This window comes from Triticum urartu, chromosome 3 (genome assembly GCF_003073215.2).
Source record: "Triticum urartu cultivar G1812 chromosome 3, Tu2.1, whole genome shotgun sequence".
Lineage (NCBI taxonomy): Eukaryota > Viridiplantae > Streptophyta > Magnoliopsida > Poales > Poaceae > Triticum > Triticum urartu.
In genome coordinates, this window is record NC_053024.1 from 116,782,240 (window position 1) to 116,810,056 (window position 27,817).

The window sequence follows — 27,817 nt, forward strand, 5'->3', positions numbered from 1 at the left end:
AAGTAAGTAGTCTCATCAGGCTTCATGATGATGTCGAGGATTTCCTAGGAGATGGGTGTATACACCTAGTTGATGATGCAAGAGTTGATAGATATATAGTGAAGGACGACGAGGCGCATACGGCCGTCGACGGAGCATTCGACGTGGTCGGTGAGTCCATATTGTAGTTGGATTAATGGAGGTCAAGGACGACAGGAGCATGTTGCTGGATGGGCACATGTTGGGTTGCAAGGGTAGAGGGGGAGGGTTGGTGTTGGCGCCGAAGGAGATGGAAGATGCGTTGTCCATGGTTAGCACGTGTGGAAGCGAGGAAACGAGTATCACAATAATTAGAAAGAGGTTGAAACCATGTAAGAGTTTATACTGGGGAAAATATTATATATACCCATCTACACGAGTGAGACTAACTAACCTAGCTAGGAATGGCTTAGATCATATGGACTAAGACAACAACACAATCATGCACTAACAACACTAGCAGTATCAAACATGTATCCATACAAGCACGTTGAAAAACTCTTACAATCTCCGCCCCAGTCTAAACTCTTACAATCTAAACCATTTAATAGTATATATGCATTACAGCATCCATTTATATGTAATAAATGAAATATAAAATTTCCAACAAATCTTGTAGTTAAAAAATGTTTATCTAGTGGTATTGGTTGCGTGGTTTGTACATAGCCTGTGGGTTACATTTGATATTATCCACTAATCTGAAATTGTCTGCTCACACGGAGATCTCTTTGTGCTGCAGTTTAGAAAGATGGTATTGCTCCACCTGCTTTAATTCTTGGAAAAGTTAACTTCTTTTCGATGATACAGAAATGCATGTTTTCTTGTCAATTAACGTTGCTCATTTAGAAGGGTTGAATTTAACTACAACAGAATAGCACGCCTACTATGGAGTTGTCGATGAAGCTCATGTCATGATCGACACCAAGGCCCAGAAGGTGTGCTTCGCCGAGGATGGAAGCGACGTCGTGGAGTTCCTCGCGGGCCTCCTGTCCCTGCCGCTGGGCACCGTAGTCGACCTACTGACCAAGGAGCGCATGGTCGGCTGGATCGGCAACGTGCTCGGGAGCGTGGAGAAGCTAGATGCGAACTACAAGAGCAAGGAGTTGCGCCTTAGCCCAGCCGTCACCCCGGCCACGATCCCCCTCCTAAAGCAGCTGTTGGGCACACAACTCAGCAACGGTACTGACACCTTCTACACATGTGAAGGCCGTAAAACTGGCGCCTACCCAGGCGTAGGCACTAGCTGTGGATATCTATCGGTGATACGTAACAGAGTCTGCCCTAGATGCAACTGTTATATGCACAGGGCTATGACGCCCGCCGCCGAAACGAATGGGACCCTGGTGGCCGCGGCACCACCGACGACCACGCCGTTACCTGTGGGCATGTACACTGTCGGGGATGACCTGTCTGTGACTTCGGCCTCTTTTTTCGCGACGATCTCGCTGTTGGGCATCAAGGACCTCAGCGCCTTGCAGGAAAAGACAGTGAAGATCGGCAAGGAAGAGGTACATAGTGCTCTAATTTCTTTTGAGTCTTTGAACTTTTAGGTGGTGGTTTTGCTGAAGTTGATCGGCTGGTGATTTACCTTTTGTTTTGTGTGTGTTTGTGTATGTATGGATTTTTTTTAATGTAGGCACTAGAGATATTTGCTGCTTCCCTGAAGTCCAAGACCGTCCTGTCGGATGTCTTTCTGCCGAAGAAGAATGCTCACCACAAGAGAGAACATCCTGAGGGAGTCATTCATGTATGACTCGGTGCTTGCTGTTTTAGAATTCTAAATACCTTTTTCGATATCATATTTATGAGGAAGGAGATGTATTTGAGTGACTTGGTACTTGTTTAACTTACTACCATAAGTTAATAAGTTATTTATATAGTGAATTCCAAATTTTACTCTTTAAGTGTCAAGTTGGGATATTTCTTGGTCTATTTGAGGAGTATAAAAATTGTCCTAGTTTCTTCCATAGTTAAGCAAGTTAGTCTACTTTTATCCATTTTAAAGTTTTGCATCATTCTGTCAAGTGAGGCCCATTGTTAATTCGATATAGATAGATGAGTCAGCCCTCACATCGGTGAAGAATTCGTGCAAAATGCGTCTGACGTGATAAATGGGGCCCCAACTTGGGCCGAACCATGTCACCACACCCGATCCAGTCCCCTCTCCCTCGAGGCCTCGACGCGAGGTAGGGATTAGGAAGTGGAGGTGGTGACAGCAGCCTGGTGGTGTGTTAGAGAAGTGGAATCGCTCATAAATTATTTATGTCATATGAGGAGTCACGATTTTGCTTATGTTTGTTTTGGTGTCCTACAATATGATGTGACGCTAACATCACATTGTATTTCAACAGTAGTAACTCGAAATAATAGTTTCTTTTGAAGCAAATTTAGGAATATTAGTTCCAAGGAAATCTGGAGAAAGTTCGAAGATCACTAATGAGACAAGACAACACAGAACATCTCACATACGGTTTTCACTTTTCAGACCTCTTCCAGAATGCAGTTCTTCCATCAAATGGTTCATTAGGTTGCGTGGCCGGATTTACATTATTGAAGTAAGTAAAAATCCAAACGATTTGCCACACGAGAATCAGGAGATCACCAAACACTTCAACCATCAGTGGACGTATTACGTGTGGTACCTGCGTACACAAACCGCTTGAGGACACGCATCAGCTCGTTGGCCGCCTCGCCGAACGGCCGGAGGACAGAGAACCCGTGCTGTTCTCCGGCGAACTCGGCCACCTCCACGGCCTTCCCCATCTCCCTCAGCCTCGCGGCGTACCCCATCACGCGGTCGCGGAGCACGTCGCTCTCCGGCGCCACCACGAGCACCGGCGGGAGATCCACGGACGCAAGGCTGGGGCTCTCCGGGCCGAACGGGTTGGCCACCGGGTGGTCCCTGCTCGCCCCCACCGGCAGCGACATGCGCCAGAACATGTCGGATCCCTCGACCGTCAGGGACACGTCCGCCGGGGGGTCGGCCTCCGTCGCCGTCCGCTCGGCGCCGCCGAAGAACGCAGAGATGAGGACGTACCCGGCGACGCGCACCGGGTGGACGTCTCGCTGCGCCGAGGCGGCCTGGACCGTGACGTGGTGGGCCAGGTTGGCGCCCGCCGATGCGCCGGAGATGAACGTCCGGCCAAAATCGGCCGTTTCGGCGAGCCAGGGGTCAGCGCCAACGCCGAGCTCGGCCTGGTCGCGCAGCCAGGAGAGGAAAGCCGCACCGTCCTCGATGGCCGCGGGGAGGCGGTGCTCGGGGGCGAGGCGGTACTGGACGGACAGCACGACCGCCGGGAGCTCGGCGGCGGCGCGGAGGCAGTAGGTGTGGAAGTGTGGCTGCGCGAAGGAGCCGAGGCAGTAGCCGCCGCCGTGGAAGTACACCAGCACCGGGAGCTTAGGGCCGCCGGCTTCCGTCACCGACGACGACGGCCTGTACACGCGGACGCTAAGGCCGCGCGGCGCGTGGTACTGGGCGTCCTTCCACTGCACGCCGGGGACGTCCGGCAACGGGTCCTCTGGCCAGAGCACGGCTTCGTCGCCGCGGACGACCGAGCCGTCGCTGAGGAGCTTGAGGACGCCCGGCAGGTCCTCCAAGACCTGCGGTGCTGCGGTGTCTTCCCCGGACATCGTGTGATGGGTCGGTGCCGTCGGACGCCCGGCAGGTTGTCGCGATTCCTGAGACAATGGGGCATCGGATTTATAGATATTATTAGTACTCACGAAGGTTCGTGTCGATCAGACAGCGCGCTCGCATTGGTGGCAGCTCTGGTCTTCTCCAGGTCAAGCGTGGCGCGCGATCGGAAGGTTCTTGCTTGTCTTTGCTGTTGACTAAATACGAAATCATGTCAAACGATACGTCATTCTCGTTTTTTACTTGGCAAAAATGCGGCTTTTTTAGGGGCATACGGCTTTTTATAGAGAGAAACAGAAGATCACTTTTTTTTTGAGAATGAAGATCACAATATACAGGCCGAACTTTTACCGGGACATTTGGCTGAATCAGCCAATTATTATTTTTTTGCTCCCGCAAAACGAAAAACTTGGCCAACATCTGCAACCCGACCATCCCTGTAATCTCCCCTTCCCGATTTGCGGTAACTCCAGCACGACCCCACATCTGCACCGTCAAATTTCAGACTATCCCCTGCGAATAAGGCCTTTCCTAACTGGTTGCGCGCACAACCAGTATCGGAGCCGTCACTGCAGCGTGTGGATCTGCGTTAGCGCGGCCCACATGGCCCCACGCGGTTCTGGCTGTTCGTTTTTTCAAGCGCGATACGAACCGAATACATGTCCTATCGTATCTAGCAGTCTAGCGCGGCCTACCTACGATCGCGGCCTAGGGCGTACTGGCCTACATCCCCGTCCACTACCCCGTGACCAGTCTGCCCATCCACACCCAGCCGGACTCAACTCAAAATTCGAATCCCATTAGGAGGACGCAGCTGCATCGACCGGCGGAACGACGCCCTCCCCATCGCCGCGCCTGGATCTCGCCCCTTTCTCACTACCTCGCCAATGAATCTCGGTGGGCAGTGGCGGAGACAGGGGGACCAGCAGGGGCCCTGGCCCCCCTGGCATTAGGAGTTTGCTGCTAATTCACTGATGAACAATGCGTAATTAGCAATTTTTTATGTTTAAAGTCTATTTTTTCTATGCTTTGGCCCTCCCCAACCTATTTTGACTGCAATCGGCCCCCCTAATTCAAATTTCCTGGCTCCGCCACTGTCGGTGGGGAGTCGTTCACGGATCTCCTGATCAGGTTTATCCTCTCTCAAGATCCTCCTTTTCTTTCTTTGTTTCTCCGGCAACAAATCCTTAAATCTCCGTTTTGCCATGTCCGTGGGTAGAGCTTCTGTTCCCAGCCGGTCGCAACCGAGGGTGTCCCAGATCTGGCTGTGCAAGAGGAGGGGGAGGACGACGGCAAGTGCGGGCATGGAGGGAAATTTTCTGTTACCGATTCTCCTTCCTCAAGTTCTGCATCACAAGTTCATGAGGCCACGGAAGATTTAATCAATGTCCCGGATATTGACAACACTGACAATCCCAGAGAGCCCCCATCTCAATCGCAACGCACTCCAACTCCATGGCCTCAAAGGTACTAGCTCAATCAATCCCCCGGCTGTGAATACAACTTTCAGTCAGCTAGTCCTATTTTCTCACTTTCTCAGTAAAGTAGTTGGCTTGATGAAGATTTGAGGATTCTGGTGAGCCCTAAATTAGAACAGTCAATGATGTGCTCAGTTTCTAGTTTTGGGATTAATGAACATGGACATCTAGGCCTGTGTTGTACACGTAAAATAATTTGATGGAACCAACATTAGGGAAGCACTTGCAGTTCATTCTTTATCATGGGCATTGACATGAACAGGAGAATTTTTTTGGTCGTGTTCAGTTGATTGCTGTCAAAAGTTTGTTTATTTTGGAGCAGATTTTTGTTATTGAGGAGTAGTTGGTTGATGATACAAGACCTTCGCCATGATCAGCGATCATAAACATGTTTATCTGGGGTGCAGTATATGATCCAATTTTCGATTTGTGTCAAGGAATCATAAACTCGGCTATTGGTTACAGTATGTTTTATAGTCAGACTTTCCCACCTTTTTGCAGGCATTTATACGGTCAATATTGACTCAGGCATTGGCATGTGCATTAAGACAATTTCATGAGCAGAATACCTATTAATGCTACATGGTTAATTGTTTTGGAGCAATTGTTTGTTACATATGTGATATGTCCATGCATACAGTATTCAAAACACTGCAACTACTTCTGAATAAAAGTCAGAGTGATGAGCTCACTTTGACTATATTAGACAGATTTTTTTTCATTCCAATTGCGGTTAACATCTCAAGTATATGTAGGGTCCAACTTGGCAAGATACCCGACCATATTATGTGATATTGTTTTCATTATCCGGAAGGATAAGTGCTCTGGAGAAGGCCATGTTTGGGTGGGCCGTGTGGGGCAGGCTCGCACTGATCCACGTGTGAGGGTGACGGCAACGATTCGTGCTGCGCGCACAACCGGTTAGGATTCGTCATATTTGGGTACAGTCGCGCAATTCTGCTCAAGTATTCCTCATATTTAGGTGCCAGTTAATTTTTCGGACTAGACAAACATGTTAAAAGTTTAAAACATGCCTTGCTACCTGTTTACTTTGGCAGCCATACTTTTTAGTTCACCATTCATTCACGCTTTTGCACTTCTCTGAACCAGCTTGCCACGACGATGACCATGGCTCTCAAGGCCAGCAAAGATGTCTTGTGTTGTTAACAAAGCTGATTAGGCCAATTCACAATTCCTTGAACAGAGTTGTCTGATGTGAGAAATATCTCCCTGCAACATAAACAGAGTTGCTAACAAAACAAGGTAGCAAGGCGTGTTTATTTCAGCCATATTAGGCTAATCCTGCGCCCAGTCCTTGGGGATCCATCTGTACCGTCTCATTGTACTTTATTTCAGCCACACGTGATCTGCCACTAGTCGGGCATGATGATAAACAGTGCAACAAAGGAGCTTTTTAGAAATTGTGTAAAGCTACTCGTTTTGACACGTTCAGTAGGTGTTTTTTGACAAATATATGTCGCAATTGACAAAAGAAAATCAGCAGATCAAGCTTTCTTACATATATGGAATACATGCTAGCTTCAGTTTTAACTGTCAATTGCACCTTAAAGCATAGTATGTGAATTAATTGCAGCTTTGAACATTTTGGATGCTCACTGTATAAAATGGAAAACAAGTGTACAACTTTGTACACATCAGTCAATAGCTTGCGAGTGTGATCATCAGTTAGCATTCTAGAACAGGAAATATTTATTTATGTTGATCAGATTTGTTTTATGCAGGGTATGTATGGGCAAGATACCCGACGTCCATACGCCGTCACCAGGAAAATTAAGTGCATTGGAGAAGGCATTAATAATTATTTTTGAAAGAAAGTCAGAGTTTGTGGTCAAGAGTTCAATTCTTTGGCTGAAGCTTACGACTTCTATAACCTAGTCAAAATTCTGTTCTATTTGCTGGGCAAAGGGTCACCTGGCAAATGGTTGTCCTTCTCGAGGAGATGCACAAAAAAACCAAGGATAGAACCGAAGTGTAGCAAGTGCTGACCTGGAGGGCACAAAAGGAATGCGTGCACACGGAGTATCTTCAGCGTGTTCCTCCAAAGCAAACCCGAGAATTTATTCGCGTCATAGATATTATCTCGTCTATATTTTGTATGGGTGTTACCTTATCATTTGAAAACTTGTGTCTTTTTTGGGGGGCATTTTGCATTGGGTATTACATGGTCAACAGTCAAATTCTGTTTGTGTGGATTTTGTCGATGTTCAAAAATATCAAACAGTGAACATGGCAAGAATGGTGAAGGGTGGTGACTGATTAGGCTACAGACCTCCTTGCAGATCAATGGATTTCTCATTTAAGGTCAAGTCATTACCGTAGTAGAATTTGTTGGTCACGCTTCTTTCATGGACTTTATTAACGCGTTGTCTGAACTTTAACATAAAAATACGAAGAACTTTATTAACTTGACCGAACATTGATCGAAAGAGTCAGAAGCTTTGACGGAAACAAAAAAATCATGCAATGACGATTTTCTTAAAAACTTGTCTGGAAGTTGATGGAAACAGTCAGAATCCTTTTTACTGTCAATATCGAACAGATATTATTAGTGACCGAATAGCTTATAAACAGTATGTCCACACTTTGTTAGAAATATTATTTCTGACTGAATATACTAATCATAATATTGAATACCAAGAAGCACTTTCAAATTATATTCTATGTCCTTCACATCATAAGGGTGAAGAACTTTATCAATACACGCTGGAGTTCGGGATTTCTCTCTCTCTCTCTCCTATGTCTAGTTTGTTAACAGCTATAGACAAAATTTGAGCTGTCGACCGCACTCCCCATCCCCAAGGAGGGCTATCAAATACTATGGTGAGTCCTTCACAGCATGACCAGTCTTTTATGGCCTAGGTAGAAGGACTTTAGTGACACACACCCGAGTTCGGATCTCAACAACAACTTTTGGAGGTCTTTCATGACGTACGTAGAATAACTTCAATGAGAGACACCCAAGTCTTATAATCTCACAAATAAGAAATGAGACACACCGTTGATAGGAGAACTTTAGCAATACACACCTAATATGGACTTTCACATACTATTACCAGTCTTTTATGGCATAGGTAGAAGAACTATAGTGGCACACACACACACACACACCCAGTTTTTGGATCTTTACAAATCGACATTCACATACCATGATCAGTCTTTTGTGGCCTAGGTAGAAGGACTTTAGCAATACACATCTGAGATCAGGACTCTCCTCGTCCAATGTCGGTTTCGTTTTCGACTAGAGACAAGATATTATTTGAGTTCAAAATTGCACCCCCAATATGGACTTTCACATACTATGACCGGTCTTTTACGACATATGTAGAAGAATTTTAGTGTCACACACCGGATTTCGGATCTTTACATATTGATATTCACATACCATGACCAGTCCTTTATGGCCTAGGTACAAGAACTTTAGCAATACACGTCTGGGATCGGGACTCTCCTTCTCCGATGTTGATTCCTTTATCGACTAGAGGCAAGATATTATTTAAATTGCCAATCGCACCCCTATTATGTACTTTCACATACTATGATCGGTCTTTTATGGCATAGGCAGGAGAACTTTAGTGGCACACACAACCAATTTTCGGATCTTTACAAATTGGCATACACATATCATGATCGGTCTTTCATGGCCTAGGTAGAAGGACTTTAGTGATACACATCTGAGATCGGGACTCTCCTTGTCCGGTGTCGGTTTCGTTTTCAACTAGAGACAAGATATTATTTGAGTTGGCAACCGCATCCCTAATATGGACTTTCACATACTATGACCGATCTTTTATGGCATAGGTAGAAGAACTTTACTGGCACACACCCAATTTATGGGATCTTTACAAATTGACATTCAAATATCATGACCGGTCTTTTATGGCCAAGGTAGAAGGACTTTAGCAATACACATATGAGACCGGGACTTCCTCGTCCAATGTCGGTCCTGTTTTCGACTAGAGACACTATATTATTCGAGTTGGCAATAGCACCCCTAATATGGACGTTCACATACTATGACCGGTCTTTTATGGCATATGTACAAGAACTTTAGTGGCACACACCTGATTTCGGATCTTTAAATATTGACATTCACATACAATGATCGGTCTTCTATGGCCTAGGTAGAAGGACTTTAGCAGTACACATATGAGACCGGGACTTCCTCATCCCATGTCGGTTTCGTTTTCGACTAGAGACATGTTATTATTTGTGTTGCAAGCCGCACCTCTAATCTGGACTTTCACATAGCATGACCGGGCTTTTATGGCATAGGTAGAAGAATTTTAGTTGCACGCACCCAATGTCAATACCGTCTTGACTAGAGATAGTAGTCATATGTATTCGAATGCGGGCCTCTTGAACTCGACCATGAAGAACATTAATGTCATATTGATCGGTAAATTTTTCACTCGGGATCTTGGGATAAAACCCCTATAATTATTGTGATATTGTCATTACTAGACACTACATAGCATATAACCGACGATGCTCACTTTATATCCTCCATTTTGGTCCTCTTATTGTCGACCGCGAAGAACTTTAAAGATAGTAGGCACTCGACCCGAATGTGGGCCTCTTTCGCTAAGTTTTTTTGTTCGGGATCTTGGAAAAACAACCCTATAATTATTGTGATATTGTCACTGGTAGACACTAGATCGAATATAACCATCAATGTACACTATATATCCTCGGTCGCGGTCCTCTTCTAGTCGACCAGAAAGACATTTAGAGATAGTAGCTACGTACCCAAATGTGGGCCTCTTGCGCTCGACCGCGAAGAACTTTAATGGTCTTATTTGTTCGGTAAATTTTTTCGTCTGGGTCTTGGGAAAACAACCCTACAATTATTGTGATATTTTCATCGGTAGACACTAGGTCGCATATGACCGTCAATGTGCACTTTATATCCTCGGTTGCAATCCTCTTATGGTCGAGCATGAAGAACTTTGGAGATAGTAGCAAAATATATTCGAATAGAGGGCACTTGGACTTCACCACGAAGCACTATTGTGATCTTGGAGATAGTAGCCATAATGTTATATAGACCCATAGGTTTTTTTGTTTGGGATCTTGGGAAAACAACAATACAACTATTGTGATATTGTTATTACTAGACACTATGTAGCATATAACCATCGATGAACACTTTATATCCTCCGTTTAGGTCCTCTTATTGTCGACCGAGAAGAACTTTAAAGATAGTAGCCATATGTACCCGAATGTGGGCCTTTTTGACTCGACCAGGCAGAACTTAATTAATCTTATATTGCTCGCTAAGTTTTTTGTTCAGGGTCTAGGGAAAACAACCCTACAATTATTGTGATATTGTCACCAGTAGACACTAGATCGCATATAACCATCGATGTACACTTTATGTCCACGGTTGCGGTCTTCTTCTGGTCGACCAGAAAGATCTATGTAGATAGTAGCTATGTACCTGAATGTGGGCCTCTTGCGCTCGACCGCGGAGAACTTTAATGGTCTTATTTGTTCGGTAAGTTTTTTCGTCCGGGTCTTGGGATAACAACCCTACAATTAATTATTGTGATATTTCCATCGGTAGACACTATGTCGCATATAACCGTCGATGCGCACTTTATATCCTCGGTTGCAATCCTCTTATGGTCAAGCGCGAGGAACTTTATATTCCTGATTGCAGACCTCTTGTCCTCGACCACGAATACCATTAGAGTTAGAAGCCATATTGTGAGCATTTCATATAACTTTTTCCACACTCATTTTGCCCTTGGCGAAGAGCTTTTCCCTATATGTTACTAGCCATATAGTGGGAATTTTATATAACAAGTTCTTGGCAACTTTCGTCGGGCACTTTGAATAGTGACTCGACAAAATGAGCACTCATATAACTTTTTGCACACTCATTTTATCTAACGATTCTGGCACTCATATGGTCTTTCACAAAGGACTTTTCCTTATAGTGTTGTTGTCCATCTAGAGGGTCTTTATATAATATTCTCTTAACAACTTCCATGGGGCTTTTCGGATACCAACCCTATATCACATATCACCGTCGGTGCACACTTTATATTCCTGATTGCAGGCCTTTTGCCCTTGACAACGAAGAACTTTAGAGATAGAAGCTATTTGGTGAGCACTTCATATAGTGGATATTTTACATTACTTACCACGAAGAACTTTAGAGTTAGAAGCTATTTGTGAGCACTTCATTATAGTGGATATTTTACATAGCCTATTCCTGACAACTTTCATGTGGCCTTCGAATAGACACTCGACAATTCGTGGGGTATTACCATAGAAGATCACACTTAATAACATTATACCTTGTATACCATGTCACCGTTCTTGCGCACTTTATATTGCAGATTGCGGGCCTCTTGTCCTCGACCACAAAGAACTTTAGAGTTAGAAGCCATATTGTGAGTACTTCATATAACCTTTTCTGACACTCATTTTGTATTTGATGAAGACCTTTTCCTTATAATGTTACTAGCCAGATAGTGGGCATTTTATATAACCAGTTCTTGGCAACTTCCACCGCGCACTTCGAGTATTGACTCGACAATTCGTGTGGTATTGCCTTATAAGACCATGTTTTATAACACTAGACCTTGTCTATCATATCACCGTTCTTGCGCACTTTATATTATTGGTTACAGTTCCCTTGCTCTTGACAAGGAAGAACTTTATATTAAATGGCCATATAATAAGCACTTTATCTATTGGATTCTAGCACTCATATTGTCTTAGCCGAAGTACTTTTCCTTATAGTGTCATTGTCCATATAGAAGACATTGTATATACCACTTTCATAGGCCTCTTCGAATAATAACTCGACAATTCATGGGGTATTGCCTTATAAGACCACGTTTTATAACACTAGACCTTGTCTACCATATCACCGTTCTTGAGCACTTTATATTATTGGGTGCAGTTCCCTTGGTCTCGACATGGAAGAACTTTAGATTTAATGGCCATATAATAAGCACTTTATCTAATGGATTCTAGCACTCATATCCTCTTAGCCGAAGTACTTTTCCTTATAGTGTTGTTGTCTATGTAGAATGCATTTTATATAACACTTTCTTAACAACTTCCATTTGGCTTTTCAGATACTAACCATATATCACATATCACTGTTGATGCGCACTTTATATTCCTGATTGCGGGCCTCTTGTCCTCTACCTCGAAGAACTTTAGAGTTATAAGCCATATATGTGAGCACTTCATATAACCTTTTCCGACAGTCATTTTTTATTTGGCGAAGAACGTTTCCCTATAATGTTACTAGCCATATAATGGGCATTTTATATAACCCGTTCTTGGCAACTTCCATCAGGCACTTCGAATAGTTATTGGTTGAATTTCCCTTGTTTTCGACAAGGAAGAAATTTAGATTTAATGGCCACATAATAAGTACTTTATCCGACGGATTATGGCACTCATATGGTCTTCGACGAAGGAATTTTGATGCACGTTAGTATTTTATGCATGCATGTTCAAAAAACACAACATTTGCAGCACACCAATCAGTATTTTATGATTGATAGAAATAATTCACCCTCTTATAAACTAAATATTGATGCACGTCAGTCAGTATTTATAGCCGTTGATTTTCAAACTTCTTTTTCCTTTTTTACTGCATGACATTTCTAGTCATGGCCCCGGTACAATTGCTGTTGTTGCTAGCCGGACTCAGGACAAGTTGTAGATCACATGCATAAAAGAATAACAAAAATGCTTTTCATACGAAAAACTTACATACGGAGAGAGACAATAACCGTCCAGAAAAAAAAGAATAACCACCAGCGATTTGAATTACGTGTGTAAGATATTCATAAAAACAACATGTAATAATAGCATCGCACAAGAATGCTAGTCATTATGAGAAGTACAATACTTTTAAGAAATGAACATGATATTTCTTTGAATTTACTTGGAGTAAAAAAATCAACTCAACAAAACTTTGTTTCTTTAATCGTTGTGTAACATTTTACCAGAAGAGCTTTTCAGTAACATTTTTTAGAGCGAAAATGGTGTTCCATTGACCTTTTGAGTAACTTTGGCATTGCTATTGTTTACTGAAATTACATGAAGAACCTATAGCCATTAAATATATTAAATTCACATAACTTTTTTAGTAACATGATTTAACTTTGCAAAGAAAAAAGAGAGAACTTTTCATTACCTAGCTTGTTTCTACGGTGAGACAATATGAAGAACTATTTTTAGAAAAATTACTTGCCAAGACGAAGAACGTTCTGATCTGCATGAGCATACTTAATGCAAAAATTATGAAGTACTCCCTTCGTCCCATAATATAAAACATGTTTTTGACTCCGTGCAGTGTCAAAAAACGTCTTACATTATGAAACGAATGGAATACTTTTTTGTTCATGCTAATATCTGTCAGCGCAAACTTTTGCACCGACAATATAATAGCGGGATAATTAATTTTTGCAGCCATCAAATTATGCAGTGTGCTAGCCTACAGACGAAATAAAAAATGTCAGTAGGCTGAAACACTGGTACTCCCACTGGCCACAACCATCTGCTGCGTTGACTCCAAGAAGGGCGTGGCCTTCAAAATTTGAATCACCAAGGAGGGTGCAGACGTGCTGTAGAGGTAGCGCCAGTGCATAGGCAGGTGGCAGCGCGCACATGGACCAGAGAACTGTATGGCCGCCTCTCTGTAACGTTAGTATCTTTTCAACAGCACTTCATGCCGTAACCCCCAGAAAAAAATGAGTTTGATAGTACCATATAATCAGCGACCAGGCTAAACATTTGCACGTGATTAATTAAACACCAGCCAAAAAAACCATGCGCAACAGATATTGTGTCTTCACGCATGGATGAGGCACATCGCTGTCCACACGGGGAATCAAAAGGGCATGGGCTTATTGAGCCAAAAAAACCGGAGGGAATTGCATAATCCATCACTTATTGGGGCTAGTGTTGCACAGAACACCTACTATACGGGTTTGTTGCAGAAAACACCACCTATTGGTGTAATACATTCCAACTAGATCTAATCTAGTATTTGGATACATTGACATAATTTTATACAGATGGGTCCCACTTGTAAGTGCACATGTGGCAATAAAAACTGATCACATCAGCCAACATATTAGATCGTCATTATCTCCCAAACTTGTGGTCCAATTGAGCCGAAACTTTCTCAAATTAGTATTGAATACATGTAGTATTTACTGGAATTGTTTCTCATTTTTCTGAAAAATGTCAAAAATTGAACCAAAAAATTGTACGGGCTAACCAAAACTTTCATTATCTTCAACCCATTGATCCAAATGGGGTAAAACTTTCTCAGAATAGTACTGTAGACATGTGAAATTCACTGGAATTTTTCATATTTTTTGAAATTGTTAAAATTTGAACCAAAATTTAAATGAAACAAGTTCGGCATGTGATCACTAGCACCAAAAACATGGTAGATATTGTTGCCATTAGATTTTAGCATCCAAGTATTTGCTATATGGCCACTACAGCAAACTAGTTGTCATGTGGCCAATACAACCATCACAAAATAATATGACTAGTCTTGCATACTTGGTCTGGAGGAGGCGCTCCAGCTCTCTGTGGCCGGCAATTGCATCTACCCGCCACTGCCGCCGCCATCGCTACCAGCACCACATACACCCACGCCGGCACCGCCCACAGTCACCGAGACATACGCAGTGGCAGGGCATCGTGCGGGAGGGTCGGCACACCACTGGTGTGGCTCGGTGCATCGGAGGAGGAGGCGGCCTACCTTGAGCAGCGGCGCTGCCGCACGCTAGAGGAGAAGTGGACTGGTCAGAGCACCGCATGCGACACGAGCGCGGAGAGGAGGAGCACCGATAGCACTAGCCGCGCGAGGAGGAGAAGGAGCGGCGGAAGCAGGAGGAGGCAAGCGGCGCCAGGCAGCCATGGCGTAGTAGCAGACGTCGGAGGAGGCCGCGCTCGCGGCCTACCAGACAGCGTTCCCCTGGGCACAGCCGCCAAAGTTCTTTGACTTTACCTGCTCCAACGATGAGGACGACGCTTACGGCTGTGGGCGAGAACTGCTATGAGGCTTTTTGTTTTTATTATGTTTTATTATATTTAGTTATGTTTGAAGGGGACTTTGGCCAGCGGTTTTAATGTTTAATCATGTATTATTACTATTCATGTTTTAAATTTAAATATTTTTTGTGCCTATTTAGTTTTTCTAAGACCACGCGGACAAATGCGTCGGCCACGGTGGGTGCACCAGCCGACCCAAAAAACCCGGACATGCATGTCTGCTCGGCCGACCCAAACGGATAAAAATCACATTCCTTTGCATCAGCCGGTTAGAATTGACTTACAAGCGGGATCCATTTGTCTGAAATTATGTTAATATAGCTAAACACTAGATTAGACCTATCTGCAATGTATTACACCAATATGTGGTGCTTTCTGCAACAAACCTGTATAGTAGGTGTTTTATGCAACACTAGCCCCAATAAGTGGTGGTTCGTGCAATTCCCTCGGAATCAAAAGGGTATGGGCTAACAGTACTACTTGGCAGACGAATCTATAGGCCACTTGCCCACAAACGATGCGCTTGTTATAATACATACATCAGAATATCACATGAACAGGAATACACCGCCTGGCTGGGACCATGGTGGGGTAGGTTGATAAAACTGCATCCTAGATGATCGGCAATAATTCGAGTTATTTTCGGACAAAGAATTTTGATCCAACAAGCCCGGTGCTCAAGTGATCGAACACGAAGGGCTTTACTGAAGGCACCAGACATTATAGAACAATTTAGAGATGCACCACTTTAATATAGTAGAAGTTATTGGTGTTTCATTGCAAACTTTTTCTTTTGAAAATCTATGACTTGAATATTTATTTTTCTTTGCGCTTTGGGCCGATCTAAAATCCAGCACGCCATCTAAATTCCGCTGTGTATTCTGGACTGCCCGATAGTATTTTGTTTGGTGCCCGATAGTATTAACATGCGATGTGTGTGCACACTCGCATCTGAAATTAAGTTTATCCTGGTCCATTGCCCAAGGATTATAGGGAGCTTTGTTGAGAGTTGAAGCACGCGTGTACTCCCTCCGTAAAGAGAGTACATATTATGCGTTACCCGACATGCATGAGTTGTCAAGATACAAGCTTATCTAAGAATTTCGGGGTAGTAATACCATAATATATATAGTACTCCCTCCGTTTTTTTATAAGACATTTTGGACAGCTGACATTAAACCGTTGTGTGCATTGTCTGAATTGTCAAAACGTCTTATAAAAGCTAGCAGACGGAGTATGTTATATATGGTGCATTCTTAATTAGAACGCGATGAATTGACTTCGGCCGACCAGAACACTGTTGATTCTTCACACTCTGGTGCCGATCGGAATTCTCAGCAGATCCTATGAGAAAAGGCAAGCTTGTCAAGTACGGTCGATAGATGAAACATCAGATGGGAGCAAAGTCAGAATCAATTCTTGTACCTCAGCGATGCTGGTTAACTGGTCCTGATTGAGGAAAATGAATAACTGTATTGTCAAGAGGTCGAGTTACTGCACGCTAGTAGGGCCGGGAGACGGATCTAGCTTAGCGGTAAACGGAAGGGAAACGCGAGCGCGCGGCAGCAGAAGAACAAGTAAAGTCCTGTAGGCAGGGATGGCTAAAGTGCCGGTATGTGAAGTACGCAGGCAGTCGAACTGTGCGGTTCGGCGAGTTGTACTTTTCTTCCTTGGTTCGAAGAACTTTATACCGTCCATTAACAAAAGTTTGCCAAACTGCGCTAATAAAGGAAACTGTACGTAGTACAAATCTGTTCGTCTCATCTTAAATAGCGTTGCCGGTTGTTCTTTGTGCACAAGATAATCTCTTAGGGATGCATCTCACCTGCAAGTGCAAGAGAGCATACGGAGGGAAGGGAGCCTGTGACAGGCATGGCATGGCATGCGTACGACCTATAGAGAGAAACGCATATAAAAAACCTACTAACCAAAGGAATCTATAGACCTGGTTCCCTCATGCGGTCACGTCGTACTGCATGCCTCGGCTCCTTCGCGCAGCCGCCCTTCCACACGTTCTGCCTCCGCGCCGCCGCCGAGCTCCCGACCGTCGTGTTGTCCGTGCAGTACCGCCTCGCCCCCGAGCACCGCCTCTCCCCCGAGCACCGCCTCTCCCCCGAGCACCGCCTCCCCGCGGCCATCACGACGGCGCGGCTTTCTTGTCCTGGCTGCGCGGCCAGGCCGAGCTTGGTGCCGGCGCCGACCCGTGGCTCACCCGGACGTTCCTCTCCGGCGACTCGGCGGGTGCCAACCTGGCCCACCACGTCACGGTCCGCGCAGCGTCGGGGCAGATCGCGGTCAGCCCGGCGCGCGTCGTCGGGTACATCCTCCTCTCCGCGTTCTTCGCTGGGGCCGAGCGCACGGCGACGGAGGCCGACCTGCGGGCGGGCGTGTCCCTGACGATCGCGATGGCCGACCAGCTCTGGCGCATGTCGCTGCCGGTGGGGGCTAGCTTGGACCACCCGCTGGCCAACCCGTTCGGCCCGGAGAGCCCGAGCCTCGCTCCGGTGGAGCTCCCGCCGGCGCTCGTCGTGGCGCCGTTGAGCGACGTGCTCCGCGACCGCGTGCTGGGCTACGGGGCGAGGCTGAAGGACATGGGGAAGGCCGTCGAGGTTGTCCGGTTCGAGGGGGAGCAGCATGGCTTCTCCGTCCGCCAGCCGTTCGGCGAGGCGGCCGACGAGTTGCTGCGGGTGATCAAGCGGTTCGTCTACCGCGGCAACTGAGCGGTGATGTGCTGTGATTTGACTGATGCTTGCTTGTTGCATGAGTATGGAAATTCAGTTCTCAAAATATAAACGAGCAGAACCGCACTGGGAATCTGAGATTGCCTCGCTTTTCTAGAAATGAATCTACTTTTGCAACTTTCATTTCTTGTTGGACGTTCAGTCGTATCAAGAACTACTTCAAATTTGTACAGTACAAAATTGTCAATTCTAACAAAACCCTCGCGTCGCTCAAACTTGACCACTCCTCCGTGTCGCTCTGGACCCCACCTCGGGCGACTCGGGTGGGCCACAACCCTAGCCGCCATGGCCGCAATCTACTTCCTCCCCTTCACACCGTCGGGCTAAGCCCGGGGGCCGACAGCGGTGGCGGGGGTCTCCCTCTCTCCCGCGGCGTGAGGGTGGTGCTGGGCTCCCTGGCATGAGGAGGCGCAACCGGTCGGGTCCTTGTGGCGCGGCGGCCAGCCCTTCCTCGGGCGGTGGTCATGGTTGCGATCGGCGGATGGCTCTACGGCGACAAATCTAACCTCGTATTGACGGCGGCGACGTGGAGGGCCTGATGGATGGATCGGCTGCATGTGTGGTCTGGTCTCCGGTTAGATCTGATCAAGCCGGTGTGGCCCGCTCGATGCGCAGGCGGAGATCGATGGCGGCCCCGTGCACACAAGGTTGGATGAAGGCTCCTCGAGCGGATCCGGGTGAGAGCGTGTCGGACGGTGTGTGTCCCAGTCCCCGCTAGCGGTTTTGGGGCCTCCGCTTTAGATGTTGGGCTTTGGCGTGTTGTCTGGATGTGCGGCTCCGACAATCTGCATCACTTCATCAAATTGATATGAGTAGCGATATCAAAATTATGTCTTCGGACTTATTGATGTATTACTTTTGTAATGTCTTGGTGAATAATTAATGATAAGACTGCATACAGACAGAGGCCCAGGATCATCCTTCTTTAAAAAAACACTCATCGAAAATAAAGATATTCTTGATGCAAACAAAAAAAATTCTTATGAAACGAGTCAACCAAGAGACGCCAAAAGCATAATCGGAAGAATCTTGATTCATCGCCGCAGCTGCACAAAAAATAGATACCTTCCCATTGATTGATCACGACAGTACCACCAATCGCACTGGCACCCCGTTTGGGGCTGAACGTTGGGCAATCTTGGGAAGTTGAGTTGTAGAAGCTGAATCTTGAGCAATCTTGGGAAATTCTTAGGGAAGGGGGGTGAGGGGAAAAAATCCTATGAGACCGGGTCTCATAAGCAGGGACATGAGACCCATCCCGATTTATGCCACGCGGCGATGGTAATTTTAAAGTAGTAGACCCACTTTGCCTATCCCCGGTTCCAGTTTCCAATTCTAAACGTACGTATCCCATGTTGCCGCTGGGAAGGGGATGCTTTGTGATTTGTGAATGCCATGTGTCATTCACCAGAATGGGTCTCGCGTGAGACCTGGTCTCATATAATTCTTTTCCTTGCTGCTGTATGTACGTATGTCATTATTCTTCTAACTATTCAAACAAAAATTGATTCGTATCTGCCTTTGAGTTTTGCTATCGATAATCCTACACCAACGAAGAAGCTACAAAATTCTAATCTAACCTTTCTAAAATTTCTCCCTCACCGTCGGAAAAAATCCTATGAGACCCGGTCTCAGACCTGACAGCTTCGGCGTCGTAGCTAAATACGAATCAAACTTCGGTTGAATAGTTAGAAGGACAATAACGTTCACTGCCCACCAGAGTTCAAGTCTCAGACCTGACATTAATATCGTATTTAGCTAGATTTATTCCAGACTTTTCGATGATGTGCGTTCACTGTGGGGGACGTTCCCTCAACTATGAAAAAGACATATGTGACGACTTAGGGGCTGTTTGGATTGTGACTATTTTTGCCATATATTGCCACATAATTTTTGCCACACTTGCCTTAGTTGAGTTGCTCAAATTATTAGCCACACTTTGGCTTGCCTAAAGGAATTTTGCCATATTTTTTGTGTCTATGACATGTGGGGTTCACTGCTCATAAAAAAAATCCTTGCCTTAGGTGTGGCTAGAACCAAACACCTACCTAATTTGGTCAAACTTGCCTAAGGTTAGGTGTGGCAAAGTATGACAAGGTGTGGCTGGCAATCAAACAGCCTCTTAGTCAATCTCAAGATAATGTGTTGGCTTAGTCTCTCGGTGCTCATAGAGTAGAGTGCATGAGTGCATTCATAGGGATGAGTATATGTATGTATGTGTATGTATGATCGTGAAAAAAAAGTCAGGGCAAGTGGGAGAGGACGCGTACTGGTCAAAGAGTACATATTGATGCACAATTCAACTTTTTCGTTTCGGAAATACTAACGTTCACATGTGTGGCAGTTTTGCAACTAGCCCACACGCGTGGATCATTGTCCAGTACAGTTTGCACGAATCTTGACACATTGAGGCAGAATTTGTATGCCACGTATGATGGGCTTGGTGTGTGGGCGTTGAAGAATTTGCCCACACGCCCGCACCATGCTGTTTGCCAGCTGCGCTGTGTTGGTGAATTAGTTTCTGCCCACACAACCACCACATAGTCCATGCGCGTGTGGGTGAACTGCTTTTCGCCCACATGACACTCCAACGTTGTGGATGGCAATTGCAGTTACGTGAACGTGGCAACTAGGTAAACACACACATGGCAACTGTGATTCTTTACTAGACGGTAACTGCAGTTGCGCGTACGTGGCAACCAGATACACACATATGGCATCTGTGATTAATCATACATGGCAATTATGGTTGGATCACGTGTGGCAACTAGGTAAACACACATGGCAACTATCGTTTGACCATATGTGGGAAGTAGTTAATCACACACGGCAATTACTATTTGATTACACGCGACAACTACCATAAATTAGACATAGCAACTATAGTTAACCAAAACAGATAGAGTTGCCATGCTTTTACAACTACACTTGCCATTTCGGATAACTACATCTGTCAATCAAGATGGCAACTAAATCTTCATCTCGCGGGTATCTAACGTAGCTGCGCTAGGATATGTGGGCATTTTTGTTTCGTGCCACACGTGCGGGATGAGATGAGTAGTACTTGTTGGGCGCGTGGCACGAAATAGCCGCGCCCACACGTGTGGGCAATTCTAGTGTCTGCTCACACACAGTCCGTGTGGGCCACCTCCTACTCACAGTACACACGGTGTGTGCATGCATGTCGAATATACCACACGTGTGGCAGTTATCGTCGTCCTTTCGTTTTTCAACCGTTAGTCCATTTTTCTCTCCCGGAGCTCGTTTATCTTTCTTCCCACGTCATTGAACACTACTAGGAAAAGGGCTATAGATGAAATTGACACTAATGGCGCACCAGACATGTGGTGCACCACTACTATATACTAATGGCGCACCATGTGTTGGAGCGCCATTAGTGTCCAAATACTAATGGCGCACCACATCCACGGTGCGCCATTAGTAACAAGATTTTTTTTTGAAAACTAGTAATGGCGCACCGTGGGGTGGCGCGCCATTACTAGTTAAATTAGTAATGGCGCACCACATCCACGGTGCGCCATTAGTAATTTTTTTTTTCAAATTTTTGTTTCAATTTTTTCTATTTTTTTCAAAACTAGTAATGGCGCACCAAGGGATAGTGCATAGTAATGGCGCATGACATCCACGATGCGCCACTAGTGATTTTTCTAATTTTTTTTATATTTTTTGAAAACTAGTAATGGCGCACCGTGGGAGTGGTGCGCCATTACTAGTTACTAGTAATGGCGCACCACCCCCACGGTGCGCCATTACTAACTTGGCCCAAAAATTCCCTCGCATGCACCCCCCGGACCGCATTTTCAGTTTTTTAAAAAATAAAAGAAAATGTCAAAAAAATAAAAGAAAATAAGTTTCCCATGTGATATGTGGTCTAGTTGTTGGGAAAATTTACAAATATGAATTTTTACTTTATTTGCAAAATCTCTCTGGAATTTGTAAAATGGGCATAACTTTTTGCATACGAGCTCGGATTAAAAAGTTTTCTATATGAAAAATCATCCACTCGAAAAATGCATGGTTGTCAATGAAATAACACCCTGTGGTACAAACAAGAAAGTGGAAGGGGTGTGTCTCCACCTGGCAACGCCCCAACTTTCTCTCAGGAGGCCCGCAATGGCGGGCCCCAATGACGGGCCCCAACCACTAGTACTAGACATAATGAGGGCTCTCTGCATGCACATACTGTTTTTTTTTGCGGGGGATGCACACACTGCTTTTGTTGAAGTATGTAAGGATGAAGTGCATCTAAAAAGATGTATGGATGAAGTGCGGTTCCATTTAAACTTTCCAACCGTCTCACTCCCATGGAAAAGATACATTTTGAATTTCATAGTATTTCTTTTTAAGGATGAATATTTTTTGAACCATAAATCTGACTAGTGATATGTTTATATATTTGAATTCCTCATGACAAGACTTTAAAGCAAGATCAATATTGGATACATTTGGACTACTTTTAATTTTAGACCGATTTCAATTATCCCAAAAGGTCGTTCCAAGTTTTTTTAAAGACCCATTTTAATAATTTCAAGAACACATTTCAATAATTTCTATTTTTGGCCAACGGCTTCCATGCAGTTTTTCCGGTTCTTTTGTTGTTGTTTTTGTTGTTGTTGTTGTTGTTGTTGTTGTTGTTGTTGTTTTTATATTTTTCGTTCTTTGTTTTCTTCCCCGACTTTTATTTTTAAATGGGATTAATTTTAAAAGTTTACTATTTCTTTTACCTTTTTTCAATTTTCTTTTTCCTGTTTTTTAACCATCTCACCTTTTAATTTCTTTTAACTGATAAAAAAACTAATGCATACTCCAAAGAGTACAAAACATTAGTCCTATATACATCTATATCTAAGCTTTTCAAATGATACACAAATCTATTTGTCTAAAGCATGCTGGACATTTAAAAATTGAATAATTTTTTATTTCTAAGATGTAGATATTTTTTATATGCAGAAACATTTCTAAAATGTGTTAACAGATCATAAAATATGTGGGCAACTTTGACACGCTATAACACTTTTTTAACTACATGAAGATTTTTCAAATGTGCTATTTTTTGTAAGATCAAACACTTCTATAAATTTCATGAATATATCTTTTCCGTTTCACAATTTTTTTTAAAATGTGTGAATATTATTTTTACTATGTGATTTTTATATATGACAAGAAACTGAAATTACATAAACATTTAGTTAATCTTTATATCAAAAGTTAAATAAGAAAGAAAGACAAATAAAAAGGGAAAGTAAAAGGAAAATATTACGGCCAACCAGTTCTAATGGGATCGCCCAATTTATAGGTTAGTGTGTTCCTTGTATTGGACACTATAAGCATCGGCCATGTATTGCTACATAGCACAACGTCACCTGCAGTAGCCGCGCTCGCGGGGGAGGAGCACTGGCTGCCTAGCACATATAATTTTGGTTTTATTAGTTTTAGTTGTGTTTCTAAATTGGAAATGATTTTTTACTATAAAAAATGTTCAAGTTCCAAAAATGTAACTTAGTAGAAAACAATGTTTGCGCAATTTTTTAAAGAATTTATAGCATACAAAAATGTTCATGACAAATAAAAACTGCTCCGCATTCCAAAAAAATTACGAGATTTTTTTATAATGTGTATACAATGTTACAGACATGTTTGTATAATAAAAAAAAAGTTTCCGTATCATTCAAAAAAATTGTCATGTATTTAAAATATACTGTGTAAGTGACCCTTTTTGAAATAATATTCATTATAAAAAATGTTAGAATTGTTTCTAAAAATGCAAAATTCAGCATTTATTTCAAAAATGTTTAACATGTATTAAAATTTTTCAAAATATGTCATTGGAAAAATATTAATCGTTTATTTGAGAAATGTTAACTTGTATTAAAAAAATTAGGTGTATACAAAAATGTACACTGTGTATGAAAAAAGTATACTTCAAAAGATATATTTGGATAAATGTTAATAATGTAATTTATAATGTAAAACATGTATAGAAAACTGTTTTATATGTATAGACAAAATTTGCAAATATATGTGAGGAAAAATATGTCAAAATGTGTATTTAAAAAATGTTAATCATGTATTTAAAAATATACTAAATGTCTAGAAAAATGTTCCCTATCTACACAAAATAATGTACAATATGCATGAAAAGACTAGACATCAAATGGTACATTTGGAAAATATGTTAATCATGTATTTGAAAAATATTAAAAGCATAAAAATATTCCTAATATATACGAAAATACTGTATTTTTCAAAAGAAATAAAAAGCACAGCGGTAGAAGTATGCTGCCTAGTGCGTAGTGTGCATCGTAGAAGTGCATTTATTGTGGATTTGGCACGGAGCACACCGGTAGGTGGCTGAGCCGCTAGGCTAGAGACGTGCACCCCAAAAAGTCTCTCGCCGGTCCTCGTCCCCGTCGACAAAACAAGCAGGAAAGGCTCGCCAGCTGCTATAGATCTCATCTGACGGCATCGATCGATCACTTCACGGCCACACACCATGTCCGGCGGCACGGCACCGCGCGTCGTGGAGGACTTCCTCGGCGTCGTCCAGCTCCTCAGCGACGGCTCCGTCGTCCGCGGCGACGAAGCCGTCCTCCGGTCAAACGAGCCGTTACCGGACGTCCCCGGCGTGCAGTGGAAGGACGTCCTGTACCACGCCGCGCACGGCCTTAGTGTCCGCGTGTACAGGCCGGCGTCGTCGGTGGCCGGCGGCAGCAAGCTCCCCGTGCTGGTGTACTTCCACGGCGGGGGCTACTGCCTCGGCTCCTTCGCGGAGCCCAACTTCCACTCGTTCTGCCTCCGCGCCGCAGCCGAGATCCGGGCCGTCGTGCTGTCCGTGCAGTACCGCCTCGCCCCCGAGCACCGCCTCCCCGCGGCCATCGACGACGGCGCGGCTTTCCTGTCCTGGCTGCGCGGCCAGGCCGAGCTTGGCGCCGGCGCCGACCCGTGGCTCGCGGAGTCGGCCGACTTCGCCCGGACGTTCCTCTCCGGCGACTCGGCGGGTGCCAACCTGGCCCACCACGTCACTGTCCGCGCAGCGTCGGGGCAGATCGCGGTCAGCCCGGCGCGCGTCGTCGGGTACATCCTCCTCTCCGCGTTCTTCGCCGGGGCCGAGCGCACGGCGACAGAGGCTGACCCGCCGGCGGGCGTGTCCCTGACGACCGCGATGGCCGACCAGCTCTGGCGCATGTCGCTGCCGGTGGGGGCTAGCTTGGACCACCCGCTGGCCAACCCGTTCGGCCCGGAGAGCCCGAGCCTCGCACCGGTGGAGCTCCCGGCGGCGCTCGTCGTGGCGCCGTTGAGCGACGTGCTCCGCGACCGCGTGCTGGGGTACGGGGCGAGGCTGAAGGACATGGGCAAGGCCGTCGAGGTTGTCCAGTTCGAGGGAGAGCAGCATGGATTCTCCGTCCGGCAGCCCTTCGGCGAGGCGGCCGACGAGTTGCTGCGGGTGATCAAGCGGTTCGTCTACAGCGGCAACTGAGCGGTGATGTGTTGCGATTTGACTGATGCTTGCTTGTTGCATGGGCATGGAAATTCAGTTACTGAACCTAGTGATGCATTTTGATGCCAGTTCTCAAAATATAAACGAGCAGAACCGCACTGGGAATCTGGGATTTGTTAGAGAATATTACTGTAATCCGTTGCGTTGTAATCCTAACCTCCTTCCTATTCCTTGTTCTACTCAAACTCCTTCCTTCTTATCTTGTACGCTTTGGCAAGGCTTCTGCCACACATCAATATATACGAGACGCGGCTTCCCTTAAAGGAGTAGGAACGCTTATTATCTTTCATGGTATCAGAGCCACCTCTTCTCATACATCTAGCCACAAACCAAAACCCTAGAACCGCATATTATCATCACCATGGCTTCTTCAGCAGGCGTCGCCCTCAACCTCGGTTCGCCGCCATCAGAGAAGCTAGCAAGAGGAAATTTCATCCTCTGGAAGACCCAGGTGCTCACGGCCCTGCGAGGTGTGCAGGTAACCGGGCTCTTGGACAATTCTGACGCCGCTCCGCCCAAGACTGTGGAGGTCACGAAGGCGGATAAGACGACGGCCCTAGAGCCGAACCCTCTGTACGGGCCCTGGATCGCCAAGGATCAGCAGGTCCTCTCATATCTCCTTAACTCCATGTCTCCAGAAATTCTTGCGCAAGTCGTCGGGAAGGACTCCACCTATGAGCTCTGGACGACGGTGAACAATCTCTTCGCCTCGCAATCTCAGTCCCGGATCACCAATCTAAGGATCGCGATCACCAACACCAAGAAGGGCACAATGTCGAGCTTGGCGTATATGGCGAAGATGAAGAGCCTTGGGGATGAACTAGCTGCTGCTGGTCGTCCCGTCTCTGATCCGGAGATGGTGGACTACATCCTGGCAGGACTCGACCGCGACTACGACTCTGTGGTGGCGGCGATCGGCGCTGTCAAGAACACAATCACCGCCGATGACCTCTTTGCTCAAATCTCCGCCTTTGATCAGAGGATGAAGATGTTGGGAGACTCGTCATTAGGCGGGTTTCATTCATCTGCCAACGCCGTCTACAGAGGCCGCGGCCAGTCCCGTGGCAGACCCCGCGGGCGAGGAGGAAGAGGGCGCGGCCGCGGTGACCATGGTGACCGCCAACCCTCTCCTGCAAACAGAGGAGGCGGATCCAGAGGACGCCCTCGACAGCAACAGCAACAGCAGGTACGCGAGCAGCAACATGACTATCCTGAGTGCCAGATATGCCTCAAACATCATCCAGGAGGTGCACGTGTCTGCTGGTGGCGCTATGAAGAGAGTGATCAAGAGGAAAAGGAGGCGCATGCTGTCTCCTATGGCGTGGACACCAATTGGTACGCCGACAGTGCAGCAACAAATGACATCACAGGTGAACTTGACAAGTTAACAATGCGGGAGAAATACAACGGAGGCGACCAAATTCGCACGGCAAGCGGTTCTGGTATGAATATCACTCACATTGATAGTTCAATTGTTAAAAACCCCATGAAAAATTTGCACCTTAAAGATGTCTTGCATGTCCCTCAAACTTCAAAAAATCTTGTTTCTGTTCATCGATTCACCCTTGATAACAATGTTCTTATAGAGTTTTATCCTTACTTTTTCTTGGTCAAGGACTTGAGAACAAGGAGAATTATTCTTAGAGGACGGTGCGTGGGAGGCCTCTATCCACTCATATCATCATCATCATCTTCATGGTCCAATAAACAAGCAAACATTGTCACCAAGCCATCATCATCAAGGTGGCATAGTCGATTAGGTCATCCATCTTCGGTCATAGTTAAATATGTTCTTAGCAAAAATAAACTCTCTTATGAGAATAGTGTTGAGTCAGTGTGTGATCCGTGTCAACAAGCAAAAAGTCATCAATTACCTTACCCTATCTCTACTAGTGTGTCTACTGCTCTTCTACAACTTATATTTTCAGATGTATGGGGGCCAGCCCCTACCTCAGTTGGGAGATTTTCTTACTATGTAAGTTTTATTGATGACTATAGTAAATTTACTTGGATTTACTTGTTAAAGAAACGATCTGATGTATTCCAAGTCTTCATCAATTTCCAAAATCTTGTTGAACGCAAATTGAACTCCAAGATCATTGCTATGCAAAGTGACTGGGGTGGTGAGTATGAAAAATTAAACTCTTTCTTCCAAAAACTTGGTATTTCACATCATGTTTCTTGCCCTCATGCTCACCAACAAAACGGATCTGCTGAAAGAAAGCACTGTCACATAGTTGATATGGGACTAGCATTGCTAGCCAATGCATCCATGCCACTCAAGTTCTGGGATGAAGCGTTCTTAACTGCCACATACCTTATCAATTTGCTTCCAAGTAAAGTCATAAAATTTGAAACACCC

The 27,817-nt window shown here is 45.0% G+C and overlaps 4 protein-coding genes across 4 annotated transcripts; 3 read left to right on the forward strand and 1 right to left on the reverse strand.

Annotated features, from left to right (window-relative positions):
* Positions 1–929: 929 nt before the first annotated feature.
* On the forward strand, positions 930–1,771 carry LOC125546722. Its single transcript, XM_048710876.1, has 2 exons — positions 930–1,526; positions 1,655–1,771. The coding sequence occupies exons 1-2, from the start codon at positions 930–932 to the stop codon at positions 1,769–1,771; spliced, it is 714 nt and encodes a 237-aa protein (XP_048566833.1).
* Positions 1,772–2,455: 684 nt separating this feature from the next.
* On the reverse strand, positions 2,456–3,706 carry LOC125548130 (probable carboxylesterase 15). The gene has a single exon (XM_048711808.1). The coding sequence runs from the start codon at positions 3,646–3,648 to the stop codon at positions 2,629–2,631; it is 1,020 nt and encodes a 339-aa protein (XP_048567765.1). The 5' UTR covers positions 3,649–3,706; the 3' UTR covers positions 2,456–2,628.
* Positions 3,707–17,126: 13,420 nt separating this feature from the next.
* On the forward strand, positions 17,127–17,915 carry LOC125548131 (probable carboxylesterase 15). The gene has a single exon (XM_048711809.1). It carries the CDS (start codon positions 17,172–17,174, stop codon positions 17,913–17,915), a length of 744 nt encoding a protein of 247 aa, XP_048567766.1. The 5' UTR covers positions 17,127–17,171.
* A 6,375-nt stretch (positions 17,916–24,290) lies between these two features.
* Positions 24,291–25,734, forward strand: LOC125548133 (probable carboxylesterase 15). Its single transcript, XM_048711810.1, has one exon. It carries the CDS (start codon positions 24,451–24,453, stop codon positions 25,432–25,434), a length of 984 nt encoding a protein of 327 aa, XP_048567767.1. The 5' UTR covers positions 24,291–24,450; the 3' UTR covers positions 25,435–25,734.
* The last annotated feature ends 2,083 nt before the right edge of the window (positions 25,735–27,817 follow it).

Bases quoted from the DNA above. Each gene is read 5' to 3' on its own strand.
- LOC125546722 (XM_048710876.1), top strand. From the start codon at position 930: ATGATCGACACCAAGGCCCAGAAGGTGTGCTTCGCCGAGGATGGAAGC. The intron at 1,527-1,654 runs GTACATAGTGCT...TTTTTAATGTAG, and splicing joins TGAAGATCGGCAAGGAAGAG to GCACTAGAGATATTTGCTGC.
- LOC125548130 (XM_048711808.1), bottom strand. From the start codon at position 3,648: ATGTCCGGGGAAGACACCGCAGCACCGCAGGTCTTGGAGGACCTGCCG.
- LOC125548131 (XM_048711809.1), top strand. From the start codon at position 17,172: ATGCCTCGGCTCCTTCGCGCAGCCGCCCTTCCACACGTTCTGCCTCCG.
- LOC125548133 (XM_048711810.1), top strand. From the start codon at position 24,451: ATGTCCGGCGGCACGGCACCGCGCGTCGTGGAGGACTTCCTCGGCGTC.